This window comes from Mixophyes fleayi, chromosome 11, assembly GCF_038048845.1.
Source record: "Mixophyes fleayi isolate aMixFle1 chromosome 11, aMixFle1.hap1, whole genome shotgun sequence".
Classification (NCBI taxonomy): domain Eukaryota; kingdom Metazoa; phylum Chordata; class Amphibia; order Anura; family Limnodynastidae; genus Mixophyes; species Mixophyes fleayi.
The window spans coordinates 92,483,559-92,504,614 of NC_134412.1; the positions used below are offsets into that span (position 1 = coordinate 92,483,559).

General features: G+C 41.6%; 1 protein-coding gene across 10 annotated transcripts in view; it reads left to right on the forward strand.

Annotated features, from left to right (window-relative positions):
• Positions 1 to 21,056, forward strand: part of GRAMD1B (GRAM domain containing 1B) — a 301,019-nt gene that overhangs the window by 219,535 nt on the left and 60,428 nt on the right. For 6 of the 10 annotated variants that reach the window (XM_075190311.1, XM_075190312.1, XM_075190313.1 and 3 more), the window contains one exon: positions 17,451 to 17,661. In XM_075190311.1, coding sequence (XP_075046412.1) covers positions 17,451 to 17,661 — 211 coding nt within the window. Of the gene's footprint in view, positions 1 to 8,735; positions 9,335 to 14,790; positions 15,276 to 17,450; positions 17,662 to 21,056 lie in introns of those variants that run through there. The other 4 variants (XM_075190315.1, XM_075190317.1, XM_075190316.1 and 1 more) reach the window with 4 other exon arrangements.

A 21,056-nucleotide genomic window follows, 5' to 3' on the forward strand; every position in this document is an offset into this window, starting at 1 on the left:
CACAGTGGGTGTGAGATGAGGTCCATTGGGAGAGGCCAAAGGTCTTAATCTCACTCTCACCTATCCCTTATACTGCAGATTTAACTTATCCCTTTCCCAACACAGGCCCACACTTCCACACCTCTTTACAACTGCCACCAGCTATGTATAAGGCCCAGAGCAAACCTATGAATTAATTACCAAGTTGCTCACACTTTGCGCTCTGATAGCTATAAGCGTTAACACTTCCCACACTGGTATTTAAAGGGTTAACACAGCCAAGCAATCTAACTCTTCTAAATAGACAGTGAATTTGTTAAGAGCAATAAGGACATCATTTGTTACATTTTTAGATTTAATATACAAAAAGTAGAGTGCCTACAGGTAATAAACAACTAATAAAAAATGACAAAATATTCAGCAAACTGGTAAAATAAAATGAGAGTTTAGAGTATAAACTTACATATGAGTTGTATAATATGTGCATGTAAAAAATGTAAAAAGGGAGTGAATCATTTGTACTTTTTATTGCCACTGTACAGGTAAGAATTGCAGGATCTTGTCAGAAATGAAGATATTGGAAATAAGGTCTGACGAACATTTGTTCTCTGTAGACCAGGACAGTTTGTTGACGTAGACAACAGGTTGGATGTTGCAGAAATTTCTTGTATATGTATGTACAGTCAAGTCCATAAATATTGGGACATCGACACAATTCTTATATTTTGGGCTCTATACACCACCACAATGGATTTGAAATTAAACTAACAAGATGTGTAATTCCTACACCGTTCACCTGATTTGGATGTAAATACCCTCAAATTAAAGCTGAAAGTCTGCAGTTAAAGCACATCTTAGTTTATTTCAAATCCATTGTGGTGGTGTATAGAGCCCAAAATATGAGAATTGTGTCGATGTCCCAATATATATATATATATATATATATATATATATATATATATTTATACACGTTTTGTACGTGTGTGCAAACTAGCAGTATATTCTAATTACTTATGAAGGACACTGTCTTATTGTGCGCTTTACACTACTGGTATCTTTATGTAACAATATCTTACCTCTTTGACATCGATTGTTCTGAAAAACTGCATGACACTACTGTAATGTTTCAAGAACAGAAAAAAACAAAACAAAAACAAGGGTTTATGCAGTTTATAAGCTTAGATTCTCTTTTAGCTATGCATCTTGGACATAGATTTTTGTTACAATTTTAAGGACTCTCAGACATTTTTGTCCCATGTGGAGTTCCACATGGAGCGCACACAGATCAGACATGGAAGAACATTTAGGGTCTGTTTCATATTGAAACATAAGTCCCTTTGCGTACCGTATCTTGCGTGAAATAGCTCTGCCCATGCCCAGAAACTGACCTTTATCCCAATGATCGGAATTGCCTGCAGTTCATATTTGAACACAGATGACACGACTGCCTATGACTTGAGAGGCGGATTGAGGGAGGAAACGGGCGGATGAACGTTGGTAATGTACAGTGAGGGCGTGCCAAGGCAGATGTGGACAATTCAAGTCCTGGGTTTCTCAAAAGTACGCTTGACTTATGCCGTATCACTTGCACCAGCCACCGGGCAGGTGTAAGTATCGACTGGTGGTGATGACTTGATATGGCATAGTCTTTGTATTAAAAACTACATGTATGCGTGTCACTACCTAGCACAGAACAGGTGTATGCGTGTCACTACATGTATGCGTGTCACTACCTAGCACAGAACAGGTGTATGCGTGTCACTACATGTATGCGTGTCACTACCTAGCACAGAACAGGTGTATGCGTGTCACTACATGTATGCGTGTCACTACCTAGCACAGAACAGGTGTATGCGTGTCACTACATGTATGCGTGTCACTACCTAGCACAGAACAGGTGTATGCGTGTCACTACCTAGCACAGAACAGGTGTATGCGTGTCACTACATGTATGCGTGTCACTACCTAGCACAGAACAGGTGTATGCGTGTCACTACATGTATGCGTGTCACTACCTAGCACAGAACAGGTGTATGCAAGAAAGATTTACTATTTAAACTCGTATGTTTAGTACGCATTATTAAAAGCATCTTAATTTATGTATTTAATGTAAATTAAAGAAAATTGAAATCCATATTTTTATTAATGTTTATGCTGTTAAGAGTTGGTCATTTTTAGTTTATAATTTATTTTTTTTATCTGTTCTGTCTACGTACGTCAGGTAACATTTTGGCGGAGCGTATTTAACAGAGCTTCAAATCTAAATTTAACTTGAGATCCGCGTTAATTGGAGTATAGGCGGAACTACGCTCAAGTTCCACACGCGGGTTTTTAAACGCAAGGCTGTGTCCAAACATGGGTCAGGTGCTGAGTGAGCGCAGAGGTCATTGTAAAACTATTTTAATAAAAAATAATAAAAGTTTAAAGTTATGGCCCTTGAAATACACAGCCCTATCCATTACTGTCACAGGGTATATAAGGTGTAATTAAAGGTTAACCTGAGCAGTATTTTGGGAGGAACAAGAAAGTTGGTAAATGTTGTAAAAGGCCTTATTCTCAAAGAAGGATTTTACTCTTCAAAAGGTGCAAGATTATCCATAGTCCTAAACTACATAGCACTGTGTACAATGTGACGCTTTAGAAACAAAGGCTATATAATAATAGTGCCCCACAACTTTTGAATGGGCCATGAACTTCTAGATTTACTGTGTGGTATGTACTGAAATCCCACATTTCTGGTTTTACATGCCCCCTATGTCTCGTATGTGGCATCATTAGGACACTATTGGCATCTAGTGCAGGAGATGCCTGGCTGCTTACATCTTGGACTATAGAGGTTTCTGGCCATGTAACTAGCGCTGTATTCCCTCTACCTAATTATTTAATATGACTATTGTCTGCACTACAAACGTTTTCTTTCAGCTCATCTCACACTTTAAACATATTAATATTAGACAGGAAACTAGTTAGCTGACGGATTCAGCCTGGTGCTAGTGTGATTTTTTTTATAAGCCCGGCCCTTATTAACGCTCTGCTGAATGCGACAAAAACAATGCTTGTTTTGCTAATGCAAAGTAATGTGACCCTTCAATCTGCTAACGTCATCACAACTCCCCTTCCATGTGTATGTATTGTGCAGACAGGTCTATTCTCTTCCTTTCACCAGGCGCTAGTTTTACACGTGTAACATTCCGATTCTTAGAGACGTTACTACTACACGTGTAACGTTCTGAGTCTAAGAGACGTTACTAGTACACGTGTAACATTCTGAGTCTTCGCCTCAGAACGTTACAGGTGTGTCAGTGACATCTCTAAGAGACGTTACTGGCATACGTGTAACGTTCCCTACTCCCCATTTATCCCAAAGCTCCTTTTTTTGCAGATTTTCTTAACTGTTTTCAGTTGCTGACACAAATGATGTCTGTGTTTCAGCTGTGTGGTGCATCGCTTAGGTGGTTCTATACAAACTAAATATGTTATTAATGAATGCAATGGTTAGAGAATGTGGTATAAAACTTGTTTCATTGGAGCCCACTCTAAATGTCTTGGTGACCCATACAGGGTTGAACTGGGCCACCGGGGTGCCGGGCTATCCCCTGGTAGGCCCCGACCCTGATTGCTCCCCTCTTTGTTGATGGGGGAAGCGGGTACATTTAAAACAAATAAATGTAAATGTTAAAAAAATACTCACGTGACCGCGGCGCTCCCTGACTCCTCTCTGCTCTGTTCGTACTGATTGTCGGACGTGACGTCATCACGTCCAACGTTGAGTGAGGATTAATGAAGAGAGAAGACAGAAGAAGAGAAGAAAGAAGCCGATAGAAAAGGAAGCAAGAGGGAGTAAAGGCAGCATGGCAGTGAGTGAGAAGGGGGCCAAAGCAGCATGGCAGAGTGTGAAGGGGGGCCAAAGCAGCATGGCAGAGTGTGAAGGGGGGCCAAAGCAGCATGGCAGAGTGTGAAGGGGGGCCAAAGCAGCATGGCAGAGTGTAAAGGGGGGCCAGAGCAGCATGGCAGAGTGTGAAAGGGGGGCCAGAGCAGCATGGCGGAGAGTGAAAGGGGGCCAAAGCAGCATGGCAGAGAGTGAATGGGGGCCAAAGCAGTAAGGCAGAGAGTGAAAGGGGGGCCAAAGTAGCATGGCAGAGTGTGATAAAGGGGGGCCAGGAGAAGGGTGGGGCAGAAGCAGCATGGAGGGCGCAGTGTGATGAAAGGAGGCAGAGCATGGTGATAAAGAGGCACAGTAATGTGCGTGTGATGGTACAGCGGGTTTGTGGCAATGTAATGTGTGTGTGGTAGGTGGGGCTTACTAATGGATGCTATTTTGTTTGTGGGGTGATGGTGGGGCAATTTAATTTTATAGCGGGGACTATTTAAGATGGGGTATTTTAGGGGCTATATTTGAATGTGGGGCGGAGTTTGAGGAGCATGAGGTCTATTTATTAAATGTGAATATGAATTATTTAATGGCAGTGATATTTGTGGGAAATAGGTATATTTATTATACGTTAATGCTATTAATTTATTGCTGGGCTGTCTGGGGGGTAGGGAAATAGGTTTATTTATTAAATGGGAATACTATTACTTTAATGTTGTGGTTGGAGGAAGGCCTAAGTATTAATTGTGAGTCCTATTGATTTAATGCCGGGGCTGGTTGGAATTTTGTAAATGTACCCATTTTTTTTTTTTCAGATAGGGCCCCCAACATTCCAGGATCCAGACAAGCTGCAGCTAAAGAAACCAGCAGCCAGAGGGGGTGAAAGTGACAAGAAATAGGTAGGACAGTCTGTCAAATGTTCTCAAATGAGTCTAGTCGGACAATCCTGATGTTTGGTGACTGTTATGTCCAATCTAAGGGGCAGGTCAAGACTGTGTGTATTCTTAATATACTACACTATGGTGCTAGCTGTCCTTTTAGGGCTGACCACTCCCCCTCTAGTGTCTGGTCTCGCCTCTTTGATGGCTAGCCACACCCCCTCTGGTGGGCCCCTAGCAATGCAGCCCCCCCAGTGGGCCCTTCATGCCCCAGCCTGACACTGGACCCATGTGATGGACAGCTCCAGCCAGCTGCCTGTACACTGGTGTGGAATTGGCTACTGGAGTCAGTTGTGCAAGCAGCCAGCGCGAATGTCTGTCTGTTAGTTGGTAATGAAAGTAAATGGGGTCTCTTCCATAACAGTGAGTAACGTAGCAGTGTGTGAAACTGGGCATGGCGCCGTGTGTAATAGTGGGCATTGTGTGGGGTGTGAAACTGGGCATGGCACGGTGTGCGAAACTGGGCGCGGTGAGTGAAATTTGGCATGGCGCAGTGTGTAATAGTGGGCATGGTGTGAGGTGTGAAACTGGGCATGGCGCAGTGTGTGCTAGTGGGGATGGCGCAGTGTGTGAAGCTGGATGTGGCGCAGTGTCTACTAGTGGGGATAGAGCAGCTCTATTGGTGTTGGGACAATGTGTATAACTGGGCATGTCGCAGTGCCCATTTCTGGGAAATTCTGGTAGTTTGTTTAAACTAGCATAAAGCATTGTGCTTTACTGATGCATGTGGGGTATATTTTATTCGCCAGGCACATGTCACATTCAGCTCATTGATGGTCATCTATGCAGATACTTTCCACAACATTTTGAGGACCATGATGGAAATGCACATCGGTAAAAGTTAACTCCACTAAAACATCTAGATCACATACTTTCATTCATTTCAACTTTTTCTCCTGGAGCGCTGTTCAATGCAGCCTCCTTTCTATAATAGGCAACAAGCCACTGCGGCTGCCTCTACTTGAGGTTTTTTTTATTTCCATTTGTTTATGAATTAATGCATTTCTAAAAGAAATACAACTAGATTTCTGAAATACGTCGTCCCACTGACCGTAAAGGCTGAGATCCAGTTCTAAAAATCTGTAATACATTTTTTTGACAATCCCGTGAAACTGGAGCCCCTGTAAAATGTGCCCTGTACACCCTGTATATCTTCTTTTCTGCATTTGTGCAAATAAACTAACACTTTACAGGATGTAATTGAAATGGCAACAATGAAAATGTAAACATTCAGAATGTTGACATTGAGTTCCATTTTATTATTTTTTTTTTTTTTACTTTATACCGCCGGAATCTTAATCTGTTGAGGGTGGGTCACGCATGCGTGTTTTTTAACATTGTGTTTCGTTTTATTGTTTCTAAAAAAATATTTCCTGTATATTGCCGGCAGTAGTTGTGGCTTTTCCACTTTAAATCTAATGGATTATGTCAACAGTCAAATGTCTGTTTTCATTGTGATATTGTCATAGGGGGCACTGTGTGTTACTGGGCATAGGGGGCACTGTGTGTGTTACTGGGCATAGGGGGCACTGTGTGTGTTACCGGACATAGGGGGCACTGTGTGTGTTACCGGGCATAGGGGGCACTGTCTGTTGCTGGGCATAGGGGCACTGTGTGTCCGTTGCTGGGCATAGGGGGCACTGTGTGTCCATTGCTGGGCATAGGGGGCACTGTTTGTGCATATTATTAGGCATATGTGGTACTGTATATACATTACAGGGTATAGGGGGCACAGTGTATGTGGTGCAGGGTGTAGGGGGCACTGTTTATGTATTTTTGGGACATAGGGGGAACTGTATACAGTGCAGGGGGCACTGTATGTATTATTGTGCATAGGAAGCACTGTCTATACAGTGTAGAGGACCCTATGTATACAGTGCAGGGGTGTAGGGGGCACTGTGTATACAGTGCAGGGTGTAGGGGGCACTGTGTATGTATTTTTGGGCATAGGGGGCGCTGTGTATACAGTGCCGGGTGAAGGGGGCGCTGTGTATACAGTGGCGGGTGAAGGGGGCACTGTGGAGTAATGGACACGGATCAGTGAATGTTGGCAGATAGGCCCAGTATCACTTCTGTATGCTTAATTTAATTATCAGTAGGTGTTTTATTCTTTATAGATGTGTGTTTTTATTTACATGTCTAACAATAGGGGAACCTATAATTGATCTCTGTGCTCCACCTTTTCTAAAACACTATTGAACTAAAGGTTAAGCATCTTTTGAATCTAATCCACATGTACCACATTCAGCAGCTTTTATACATGTTCTGGGGATGATCAAATCCACAGAAAATGCAAAATAATTTAATTCCCAAGCTACTGGAAAAGTAAATATGACATACAAGTAATGGAACTGTGCGTCTGTAGGTCAGTACGTGTGTGATAGCATCAGTGGTACGAGTAAGTGATGGAAAACAGTTGCAGTGATAAATTATTTGTAGGAAAGGGGCTTAAGATTGAATCCAGCACTGTTCCTTGTAATGAGATGTACTGCAAATTGCAGGGATGTATTTATAGTGCAGCCAGACTAGGCACATGATTAGGATGGCACAAAGACAAGTCTTTGTTACTTTTATTTGTTTCTATATTTTATCCTGTATCCGTTATAATGGAGAAAGTGTTTGACAGAGGAGCAGGTGGGGTGTGCGATTACTTATTTAGTGGACATTACCAGGTAGCGTCAGTTTGTAAATGTGGAGGTGACATCACTAAGGAATGGAGCACATCTATTGCCAGTGATTTCACTAGCTAGGATAGGATGAAGATTTGCTGCCTCCATATCTTCATGTAAACTCCTGCACTCACACCTTCTATCTGACCACACACAGGTGTGATAGAGCCACATATAAACCGCTTGCTGCTGCATTAGGAGACAGGAAAAAAGCAACTTCTTCCAGGCACCTGTTCTGCCCTAATTAACTGCACTTCCCAGGAGCTTGGAATGAGTCAGCTTTGCCTGAGGCCGTGCTCTGTACATCCAGTTGCTGAGTCTGTGAATAGATGCTGCTTCTTATACGCATCAACCTAGTGTCACCTTTTAGCTGCTAACAATGTGCTGGCAAATCATTTTATAAGCTGCCAGTTCAGTGTCATATTTAAGCTTCTCCAATTCCCTTTACCTATATCCCCCCTTGTCCAGTGGAAGCTAACTGTTTCCACTTCCCTGGGTACAGTCTCAGTGCTATCCCAGGATGCTATCGGATCAGAGATGCGGAGAGTGTGATGCTTACTCGGAGTGACAGCTGAGCTATGTCACCTGACAGAGATTGGAAAGACTTGATTGGCTGAGATCCGTCATCTGACACAAGGAACAGATGGTCAGATGCCTATCTTCACAACTCCTATGTCCTATTTTTTTTTTTCTCTCTTCTTTTTGTACGCAGACATAAATACAGACACAGGTAGGGAAGTGGCTGCAGAGGCAAATTTACACTCACCAGATTATTGCACTATTGAGTATTTCACCAACACATGTGCAGGAACCTTTGCAGAAGTCATACAAGTCTATAGTCCCATCAGGCTCTTTATATAGAATTGGATTTATATGCCGTGATCTCATTCTGTCTTGTTTACATGTGTACAGTTTGCAGTGTGGTCCCTGTTACACATTTAACACATGCAGACTCCTCATTCTCCTGCACAGCATTTTACGGTGTGTGTGTTTTTTCATTACACACCGTGGTCCTGACTTTTAGAGTAGGTTTGGAAATTCCTGCAGAACAGGAAAAAAAAACCAAGGAATAAATCATTTTGTTGTGTAGTAAAATGTGCTAGGAGAGAAGTTGTATAATTACAGAGAGCAGGATATTATGTAACGCTCACTCACTGAACATGTGTCCCCGGTCCTAGTAATTACTGCACTGGCAAATGGTCCAGAAGGGGGAGAGGAAGTTGAAGGGGGGGCATGATAGAAAGCGACAGCCTGCTGGTACAGCATCTTTATCATCCGGATATTTTGGTGTCGCAAGGGTTCCTGTGGAACTTCTCGTTTTCTTGTCCCCTACTTTGCACCCCCCCTTACATCCCCCCTCCATCCCTCCCACTCAGAAGCAGTGTGTCTAGTAGGAATGCCAATTCTGGCTCAGCTTCCCACATCTCCCTCTATTCTGCACATGCTCAGCCCACACTGTCAGCAGAAGAGCCGTGTGCTCTAGCGCTGGTGGGAGAGAGGAGAGGGGACAAATGCATTGACAATCAGGCCTGTCCATCATCTGATCTCCTCCAACATGTCCTGGAACACAGACCACTATGAGTGGGCAGGCTGCGATGTGCCCACCGGCTTAGCATTTCTGCACTAATGAAAGGGTTCAGGCTTGTCTGGTAAGCAGAGACACCTTCCGCCTCTCTTGTACATTATCACCCCGTCTCCGGATGAGTGCTCCCCCTTTGATTTGGATATGGGCTCAGGGAAGTTGGCTTCTGGTTACACGTTTTCTGCAGCCCTTACTGTGAGCGTCCACTGTCAGACTGCAGTTGTCAGGAGATTATCCATGGACTGAAGAGACGTATTGTGCCCAGCTCCTGGGATGCACGCAGGATGTCTTGCAGGTTTATCTTCCTCTCTCTCCATCCCCTCCTAGCATACTAGTCACAATTCTGCCTGGTTAGAGTTCATAGTTTAGTATCGCTGTCTAGCTTCCCTACTAGTAACACTGTTAAATGGGTTTATTAAGTCAATGCAGTAATGTCTCCTTAAGCTGCTAAACCATCTCTGTAGTGTAGTGCAAGTTCCCTTTGTATAATGCAGTGTTGTATTCTGTTGTCTTATTCCTACACTCCATGTGCCAGTCATTATTATGCCCACGCAAGCTGGATACTGCCAGGCAGCAGCAAGTAATGCCCAGTAATGTCTGACAGGTTCATTTCAGTAACAATAATATGAATCTGTGAAGTGAGGATATATGTTAAGATATGGAAGCCGTAGAACGGGAACTAACTCCAGCTCAGCTCCCTAAAAAGAAATACTATAGTCATCTGAATGTGAATTATAGTTCCACAATATTTCTCTATTCTTCTTCTTTCCATGTGTGCTTTGTGGTGCTTCCCCAGTTTGGGGAAATTGAATAATGATTTAACCATTGAGACACATTAAAATACATTTGCGTTTATAGTATGATTGTATTGCTATCCGTTCTTTCACATTCAGCATTGTCGTTTAAATGTCTGTTATCACTACCTAATAATGAGAGGCCTTCTCAAATATGTTACAAAAAAGGACAACGAGGTCACTCTGAATCTAAACACAGACTAGTATTTCATTAACGATAAGCAATTGCTCCAGTGATTCTGGAGGTCTGAAGAGGTAACGCTCCAGGATCTAGGTAAGTACACTCTTACATTTTATTTCATTTACTGCAGAAATATAATTTTGATGTACAGGAACCAGGCTTTAAAATAAATGTGAAACCTGAGTAAGAGTTTGTCATTTTTTTCTTAGAACCCAAAACAAACTTCCATTAAGTGTTTCCACTTGGCTAATGTTATGGAACCAAGTAATAGAATTAGGTGATATTTTCCAGTGCTGAGTGTTTAGTGATGCCACCCGTGTGGCAAGAAGTAAGAGAGCACGGAGGCTGCAGGATGCCATCTGTACTCAGAGCCTATAATCCTCTTATCATTTATCCATCTTCCTTTTCCACCCTCCCTCAGACCTCCAGGATTAATAGCCTCACTCAACCTCCCATTCTCCTGGGATTTATGTGTTAACACTGCCAAATACCGCAGATTGTACCCCCAAACAACAGATCCTTAATCATCCTGTAGGGTCCATGTTTTCAATATCAATTATGTTTTATTCTGCAATAGCAAATTTGTAGTAAACTAGAACAATCTGTACATGTAACATTCTCTCTCCCCCTTCCGAATGCAGTTTGGCTTAATCCAGTAACTTCCCCTACCAAATGAGTTTAGGGATTAAAGCATTAGTTTGTTTTACAAATGATGTCTACTGTATCCCCTGGGCAATTAACATGCTAGTATTTAACAATAACACCAGCACAATTGGTTCAGTTCGCAGTTATCCTGGTTAGCCCTTGCACTAGTCTGGACTAACTAGAAAGTCTTGCACACACCCACCCATATACTTCTTATATCCCCTGTAAGCATGCCATGTGACTAGTAGTACACACAGGCATTAATATTACATGTGTAATGTGCGTTTTATAAAGCCCGGTAAACTTGCTTTACCGCTGATAGAGCGATTGGATCTGTAGACACACACTTTCTGATATCTTGGTATGTTCTAATGCTATTCTATGGGTCCACTCAATGAGTACCTAGTACACTATGCAGAAAGTGGGCTATTAATAAAGAAAACAAGAACACAGCTCTGTTTAAAAGTTAAGACAAGTACAAGGTGTGTTCTATGCTTTTAGTAGTCTTTTTTTTTTTTTTCTTTTAATCCCCGTGTGTACAAACTCTAACACTGGGCACAGATTCAGGCTTCCACTGTCATTGATGAATGGATTTAAAGGGCTTGTGAGTGGCAGTGAGGAGTGTACATTTTGGGCTGCTTCTAGGAGTCAATTATTTTTGTATCATTCTATGCAAATAAATTCATTGTAATTATTTTTTATTTTCCCTATTGCATGTAGTAGTGTTTAGAACAGGCACGTCTGACTTGTTGGACTGAGAGGGGTTTTGTAGCAAAATTGTACTTATATACTTTAGCTTGATGTGATTGGAAAAAGTACTAAGCTGTAATGGAGACGATGCAGTAAGTCTTTCTGCACTTTTATTGCTCAGTTTCAAACCTACCCATAAGTTTCCATCTGCAGTTTCTGGTTCCGGTTCCGTTATGTTTTATATGTTTTTGGGTGTTTTTATTGGGTGTCTGAAAATGTACAGTGCAAGTACACCTGCACACATTGCTATAGGGAGCCATTTGTTTCACTTGTCATGCCTGTTAACCTTCATGTCTTTGTATGAAGAAAAATTGGTTGAAAAAATGAATAAAATATATATTTATATATAGATATATATATAGATATAGATAGAGATAGTGTTAGATAGAGTAAAGGATAGATATGATATATAGTTATAGATAGATAGTGATAGATATAGTTATATATAGATATAGATAGATAGTGATAGATAGATATAGATATATATCATCATCATCTATTTATATAGCGCCACTAATTCCGCAGCGCTGTACAGAGAACTCATTCACATCAGTCCCTGCCCCATTGGAGCTTACAGTCTAAATTCCCTAATATAGACATACACTCACACAGACAGACAGAGAGGGAGAGACTAGGGTCAATTTTGATAGCAGCCAATTAACCTACCAGTATGTTTTTGGAGTGTGGGGGAAACCGGAGCACCCGGAGGAAACCACGCAAACACAGGGAGAACATACAAACTCCACACAGATAAGGCCACGGTCGGGAATCGAACTCATGACCCCAGTGCTGTGAGACAGAAGTGCTGCCACGATAGATAGATAGATAGATATAGATATAGATATATATAGTTATAGATATATATATATATATATATATATATATATATATATATATATATATATATATATATATATAGTGATAGATAGATATATAGAGAGAGAGAGATCTATATATATAATTGTCTATTTCTATACTCCATACTGCCTGCTTCTGACCCATATAATTTTTTTAAATTTTTTAAGTGTTTGTACTAAAAATAAGTTCTACAATAATTAAGTGTGTTTGATACTCCCAAAGTACAATGTTACATTGTCAGTTCCTCACTCTTTGCAGCTACCTTGTCTGTTTCTTTGGGAGTTAATTTGCTTTCACAAGTGGTAAAAGGAACAAATAACAGTATTATATTCAGCAGGGCCTTCTCACCTCTTTGTCTGTTTTACCCAGTTTGTTTATTAGTTTACTATGTTTGTCCCTAATTGTAAAGCGCTACGGAATATGTTGGCGCTATATAAATAAATGATGATGATGATATTTGTTGTAATTATTGTTCAAATAACATTAAATACTTTTAAGTTGCAATGTAATGTACAACTTTTATATTTTACATTTTCAGACTGATGTTGGATAGGGCTTTTGAAGAATATACATTGATCTTTTGAATATTATAGCAGAAGTGAAGAGTTTCATGAAGGATTCAAGTGGTTTATTTTATGCCAAGGGTTGTCCACTTTTAGATGACTTTAATTTATTGGCTTGAGCACATCCCCCTGCAACATTTAACTATATGTATTGCTGTTTATCTATGGTAAGGCAGACCTGGGATATAAGACAACGCTACTTTGTGTAGTACTCCTGTGCAATACACTGGATTATATAAATACCTGCCTAAAAAGCAAGAAAGAGCATAAACCAAAGTATTTAGTAAAAACTGTCAGTACCTGTACAAGCCTATAGATTAATGCTATGTAAATGTAGAAATCCCTGTTTCAGTTTGTCCAAATAGTCTCCCAGTAATGTGACCTGCTGGTGTGAGGTCACCCATCTGCGGAGCATATAACCAGTGTCTGGTGTGTCTATTAGTACTTGTCCCACCATGTTTGTGTTTTACTGCAGAAATCATTGTATGTCCACTAGTTCATTAAGCGGCTCCAAAGACTTGCTTAAAAGAGGCTTTCATGCGCCTCTCTGGGTGCTTAGAAACACGTATGGGCATTTTTCCTTATGAGAAGCCATTTTCCTTGTACAGCTCATGATGTATGCTGACAGCAGTGGAGCAAAAAACTTCTACATATGCCATTTATCTCGTATAAGTATGGTTTTCCAATTGCTTAGGGGACTTTTTTTTATTAACAAGCGTCAATCGCAATTGAGGTTTCTCATCTCCACTTATCGCATCAGTACGGATCTGTTGTCAATGCTGTTTATCAATAAGTGAAACTCTGTTGCCTCTGCGATCCTGACCTAAAGCGTTAAGGGTTAACTTAGATGTACCACACCAGTCTACTACTAACGTTCGCGCAAGTGCATAGGATTTTACCAGCGGGGGATCATGCAAAGCTGTTGGGCTCCACAGACACTGGTATGGTAACGCCATCCTGGGATAGTTGCAGTGAAAAATTATGCTTTTTCCCTGCTTAGTAAATCATCAGAGTCCCCATAGAGTTCTATGGAGACTGCGGTAAACCACGAAAAGTAGGTTAATGCTCCTGCGTTCACCCCTCATAAATTGTGCGATTGTCAGCTGTTTCCTCTGGGTTTACTGCTGGTCACACTCTCATAAATAGACCCCTATGTAAGAAAGGTACTGATAGTCACTTAACATAAATGAGGGTAAAATGACTCATTGTGTGAGTTTATGATGTCACTTTCCATTTTTACTGAGAAACAAAGAGTTGCAGGGTCATTATTGTGGGACCTCAAGAGTCAATGTGTCATTCCCAAAAGAGGCAGTTCCTTATATAATATATTGCAAATCTAATAAATAAATGAAAATGCCAGGGACATTGTTCATGCCACAATAGGTAAAGGGTTGTAACAATGAAACAAATAACTTGTCATCTTATACTGTCACCCTGGAGGAGTTGGTGGTAGGCTGCCTATTACTGTCTTACTATCTGACAGTTACAAAGTGACAGAATATAGCCATATGTAATGCTTTGCAAACTGTGCTAATCAGTTGAGTATGTAATATTATTTCCATCAATACATAATAATTAATGCTTCTAGTTTGAATTTTGCTGCTGAGTAATAATGGTATTTTTTGTTTTTAAAGATGGCTTTGTAAACTGTTATCAGAGGGTTGTAGCTGTACACATGAAAAGTGTGGTAGCATTAAAGTCTGCATTCAAATAAAAGTAAATTATTGTATGTATATATCACCTTTAATGCAGATGTGCAGAAACTGTCTTTACCAATACTAGAATATAAAGTTTCTTTGTATTTATCATCTGACATTTGTGTTAGTAATGTTGGAATTGATCATGATTTGATTTGTACCTTGCGATACATTACTGTGTAAGACCCCCGGCCTGATGATCAGGTGCTGGTGACTACTGCATTGACAGTCACTCCTACTCAGCCCAGATAACAGGGGGTGGGGGGGATTGGGCGCTCCTGTGCAGTTTTATGTTGGTGCAGTTAGCTGCTCAGGTGATTGTCACATCCACACATCACTCTTTATCCATGACCAGAGAGGGAGGACAGAGGTAGATGTTTGTGCTGAGGGGCAGGAGTGGGATCCTGGAGAGAGTGTAAATGACAGGGGAGCAGGCATATGTCTTGTATGCAGCCTGGGATACACAGAGCAGCTGTGAGTCAGGGAGGAGGGGTGGTCCATGAATGTTTCCTCCCATCGCTCAGACTCCGTTGCAAGAGGGTGAGAGACAAACAGCTGAAAAGAGGCTCCCTTGCCTTATCCGAGCACCCCAATAACACCCCCCGTTTATGTGACGGGGGGCACTGAGATGGATTTGGAGGTGAGTAACCCTCCTGCCTGCTCGCTGTCTTCCCTGCCCCCTGCTGCTTTTTCTGCATGAATGAATGGATCAAGCAATGATGCTGGCTCATCCTCTCATGGCTGCCAGGTTAGTGCTGAGGCTTCTGTGTGTTTTATGTGGCTCCCAGCCTGTGTCTGTCTGTGACCTTGCAGAGACGTGTATACATGTGTCTGTCCCCTGGTGTGGGCCTTTGATATTGTGATGATGAAGGGGGGGGGGGAGTAAGGAAGACTGCACAGTGCATGCTGTGGGACGCTCTCTGCATTGTGACACATTTTGCTGCGGACTTACTGCTGTCCCCTCTATCTGACAAAAGGCTGCTCCCACCCTGAGAGATGCGTCATTCCAGGGGGTCACTGCATTGTGTTAAAGTGTAATAAGAGTGCATGTGTGCGGCACTGTAGGTGTGCTGATAACGTGTCTTGTAATCACATTCGGCTGGCTTGGCTTTGCGGCATATGGCTTGCTGCTGTACATTAGCTTGCGGTTCTAGGGTGTGTCTTTTTTGTGTCTAGTTTGGGTTGTGCTCCTGGCAGTGCCACTGTGAAGTTGTGTGGTGAACGGTGTTTGCAGGCAGCATAAGCTGGATACTCTCTGGGGTGTGAGCAGGTGGATGTAGCAGCCCGGGGGCTGATGTTCTCCTCCGTTATTACACTTTCTCCTGAGGATTGGGCTTTATCCCACCCCAGAAGATAGGTCGTCATAAAATAAACAACTGTAATTGCAGACTACATGAAGTGGGCAGCTACATAGAAATACCTGTGGCACGTGTACCCCAAGGGGTATCTCCGATGCAATATGTACGTGAATCTGGAAATATAACTGCAAATAACATTACATTTGTAAGTTCAGATGTTCTCTTTACAACCTTTAAATGTATAAGGAACAGCTTGGTATAATGTGCTCAAAACAGGGGGGTACTTTAAATTCGGCTTTACACATTAAGGGGCACATGATATAAATGACACTTTGGGGTATACTTGGTAAACATTGGTACATGTTGGAAAATAATGCTCCAGTCCTGCAGCTTATTGTACATAAATCGTGAGGTCTGAAGTCAGGAAGACAACAGCATTTAATAACATACAGTGATGAATTAGGAGTAGATCACGCTGTAAGGAACCTCACAGCATGGTGAGTGACACAACTATGTACAGCCAAGTACAAAGAAGAGATGTTCTCTGAGTACCTGGCAGTCATTGCTGGTAAACCAAGGGCAGAGGTTGGTGGGATGGAGCAGCGTGGGGCAACTCTAGGGGTTGTTTACAAAGAGCATTCCGCATTGCTAGAACAAGAGCCCCCACCACGACTGGGGGCAAAGTAGTATCCAGGCAGGAAGTGTGTGTGTGAGGGAGACTTGTCTGGAACAAATATTGCCGAAAATAAAAGCCAACAAAAACACAAATTCCTCTCGTTATCGTTCATTGCTCAGCGCCGCCAATTCTCAGGTCTTTGTTAATGCTGATCAAACTGTACCAGAAAAAGGACAAGTAGAAGTTTCCCAGCATGTTATGTATTTTTTTCCATCACACATAAGTTCACAGCATCTAATCACTCCGCAGATGTTGCAATGTAGCAGATACCATAGACATGATTAGAGGTGCAGCAGTGACTGCCCAGGATGTGGGTGCTGTCTATAGATTGCGCCTTCAGCTGATAGGACCCAGTGTGGGCTGGGGGTGTGACAGAGGGGGTCTCTACCTACATATATATATATATATGTACATGTGACTTGTCTCATGTTCTTATTCCATCGGCCCACAATAAAGAAGTATGTGTCTATTTTAGCACCCACTCCCCACAATGGATCTGCCCCTCTCTGCTCTGTGGCCCTGTGTCTGCACTCTTCCCTGGCTTACCGCTGTTACTGTTTTCTTTTGTGTGGCTTTGGCTGAATTCATTTCTACTCCTAATGATTGTCTGTACAATTCCCCTGCTGCTGGCTTTCCTTTAGATGTAGCATCCCTGGCATGGCTCTGCTGCTGCACCATTGATAAAACCATGTGTCAGAAGCTGTCATGTGCTGAGGACTCTCTCACATTCACACACCATTGTTTTTATTAGTAATCTCTCCCTAATACCTTTGGCTAGTTTCCATTCTCTGTTGTTTAGTGCTTTCTCTCGATGCCTTCGTATCTGTGCTTTAATCTATTGTGTTAGCAGCAGTAGTTTGTATTGTGTAGCATTTAAAAGTGTAGAATAATATATAAAACAAACACCTTTTTGTAAAAAAAATTTTAATACTGTCTTTCCCTCCCTTAGCACGGCAAGTAACTCGAACCGAAGCTCTCCCGCCTGCTCCCCTATCCTGCGCAAACGTTCCCGCTCCCCAACTCCCCAGCAGAGTGAAGGAGAAATCATGGTGGAGAAAAGTTCAGACCATTCATCGGACAAATCTCCTCCAACCCCGGAACCGGGGGTGCAACGAAGTGGATCGTCTCAATCAGGACGTAGCAGTGGCAAAAATTCCAAGGTACCTTCTGCTCCCACCGCGGCTGTGCCGAGTTCCTGACGTGATGTTATTTTATTGGGCCGAGTTCCTGACGTGGCGTTATTCCATTGTATGACCCTGCAGATTTTGGACACATGATTATTTGGGGGGTAATTTTCTATGTCTAGTAATTTCCAGGTTGCTGTATGTGAATTTCAGAGGCAGAATGGTTAATAGAGATATATTCGTTCCCTGTTATATTATGGTCTGTTTTGTTTTCTGGTTTATTAACCTTCACCATAATTTTCACATCCTTGGTACTCCCACATCTGGGAGTCCCATTGTTAATGAGAGGAATCTGGTGTGAGCCTCTTCCTGAATATACATTAGTAATTATGAGAACTCCAGCCTCTGGTAAAATATCCTCATTACCAGAACATTGATGTCTGCACGTGACAACTTGAGAAATAAATCAGAATAGGTGGCCTCACATTAAATGTCACTGTTTGTGATGTATGCAAATACTCATCTGTTCCGGTTGCAGTTCAGCCTTTCAGAGTAAACGCCAGGATGCTTCTCTACCAGGGGCTGGAAGACTTATCAAAATAGATATAGTTATTTAAGCTTTAGAGCTGTTCTTTATTTGACTTTACTGTGTATTTTGTAGGTATGATGTAAGAAATCAAGATGCGAGACATGGGGAGAATATGATGTAATTGTCGCACATGTACATTAGACCTATCTTTTCTACGGTGGGATGAGTCAAAGCGAACGTCTTTATACACAGTGGAGCTGTTGTCTTGTAATGTAAACTGTAATGTGACTGCATTATGGACTCTCCGTCTTCTGAGAAGTTCACAAATTATGTGCAGCTAGTGTATAAAAGAAAATAGGAGTCATCTTGTTAGACTGCTGTGCCGTGGTCATTTAGGGATGTGGATTTGGATGAAGGCTTTGAAAATTCCAAATTTGGATTACATTGCGGGAATGGAGGGGGTTCTGGAGATTCCAATTACATTTATAAAGTGTTGTATGGAATACAAAATACAACAACACTAACTTGTTGAGGCATGTGTGGTGCTTGTCTTGGCAGGTTTCACATATGTGTTTTCAAGTCCGATGTTTGCGGACACCCGGCTGATTTTCAGAGGTGTTATGCGGGGCAGAAAACAAACACAACTGTCTTCCTACATCAGGTTTGGCCAACCTGTGGCTCTTGAGGTTTCGTAGAGCTACAAGTCCCAGCATGCCTTGCCATCTATCGGCTGCATATCAACTGGTAAAGTATGCTGGGACTTGTAGTTTCACAATACCTGGAGAGCCACAGGTTGGCCAGGCCTGTCCTAGGTGATGCCATAATTGACGTGATTACAGCTTGTCCGGTCTGTGACTAATCTTATTGTGTTCCCTGTACTACCAGCCACACGTGTCAGGATGACCTTGATAATGACCTTGATTTTAAAGTTCATGTATTTTATTCGGAAACATTTGTTAACGTTGTGCTTGTATGACCATTTCTGTACATTTTATTAAACATAATATATGTCTTCATGACTGCCAAAAATAAACCACGGCTTATTCTCTTTAAAATAGGTTTGAAATGAATTGAGGGTGAGACATAGAATTGTAACGTGAGGTTCAGTATTAGACATTGGGGTGGTGATAACCTTACATTTAGCTTCTGATGATAATTTACTTTACACCTTGTGTGACGTTACAGACCAGACCGTGCGAGTCTTCTGATCATTATCTGATGCGTTACGGAAGTTTTATTTACAGCAGTAGAACATGCCAGATGACCTGAGTAACCATTTATCTTATTTTATATATGCACACATCAGTGGAACGTCATTGCAAAACCAAATTTGTTTGTCAGAAGAGAAATCTCCATAATATATGTTGTCCTTAAAATATATCTGTTTACTGTTTTTGTCCTGATCAAGGTTTCAATTTGTAAAATTGGTCAAAATATAATAATATAATATATAATCGTGTTTTCTCTGTAATTAGTGGTGCAAGTAACATGCCAGAATATAGTTTCTTAAAGAATTTGTAATCAGGATCAGAGATCCCTGAAAATAATTAGATGCCAGGAGAGGGTGATAATATAAACAGCTTTCACTATATTCCTAGTTAGCAATATAAAATATTCTGCATCTGATCATGAGTAGTTAGAAGTACAGGAACATGTCCTAGAGATCTCTGGCGAGGTCTGCAAACGAAATCTGAAAATCATTATTGCAGAAAATAAGACATTGTCCACAATGTGAGGTTCTTCCCAGTGATACAAATGTAGAACACTTTCTTTTCTTGTATGATGAAACGTGTTCGAGCTGACGGGTGATCATTGTCAGATACTGGCTATTGTGTTGTGAAGATGAATGTGTGACTTAAAATAGATCTGATTCTCCCTGTCTCAGAGCACAACAGGCCATGCAGCATGATCAGTGTTCACACTAGAGATGCTCACTGACACCCGTGTTTTGGTTTAGGTTTTAGTTCTGGATCTGGATTACCGTCGTGTTTTGGTTTTGCCAAACAGTCATTGCGTGTTTTGGTTTTGGTTTTGTGTGATTTTGTTTAAGCCATTTTTGAAAAAAATACAATTTTTTTGGTCTAAAATAACCTAATTTAGTTCTCCACTAGTTTCTTGGATAAGTGAGGTAATTCTAAAGCTAATAAATTATGAAAAAAAAACAGTTTAATCCCTGGTAGGCCGTCCTTAATGCGAACACTTGCCTGCAAATTATACAGACAAATCTTGTTGTCTACCTCCTCCATCTTTGATTATTGGCAATGTAGCCATCGTCTTTGGGTGTATACTACACCCTCCACTTGTAGTTGAATAGAAAAAAAGCAGCCTGCATAGACTGTGGAATTAGAAAGTAAAAATAAATGGACCAATGTAGTTTGGTATCTGTCTGCATCAGACCCCCTCTCCACTAGGAGTAAAATAGAAAACTATTCAGCCGTTATAGAGTCTAGAACAGGGGTAGGCAACCTGCGGCTCTCCAGGTGTTGTGAAACTACAAATCCCAGCATGCCTTGCCATCTATCTGCTGGTTATCTACTGGCAAAGCATGCTGGGACTTGTAGTTTCACAAACACCTGGAGAGCCGCAGGTTGCCTACCCCTGGTCTAGAATATAAATAGAAATTGAGAAAGGCAATTTGGTATCTGTCTGCATCATAATCATCAACATCATCATTAGTGTCCTCGTTGCCTACACAAATCTCCCCCTCATCCTCTTCTAATTTAAAGGTGGCATCCTCAATTGGTTTATCACCGACTACACTCGGGCTGTTTTGGCACACATCAGCAGAACTGCTGAAAGGAACCTTCTTTATGGGTACACTGTCACTAACAGAATGCTCACGATTACACATACCACTGGTGGATGGACTCTATACAGGGATTGGTGTCATTTCTGATTCAGA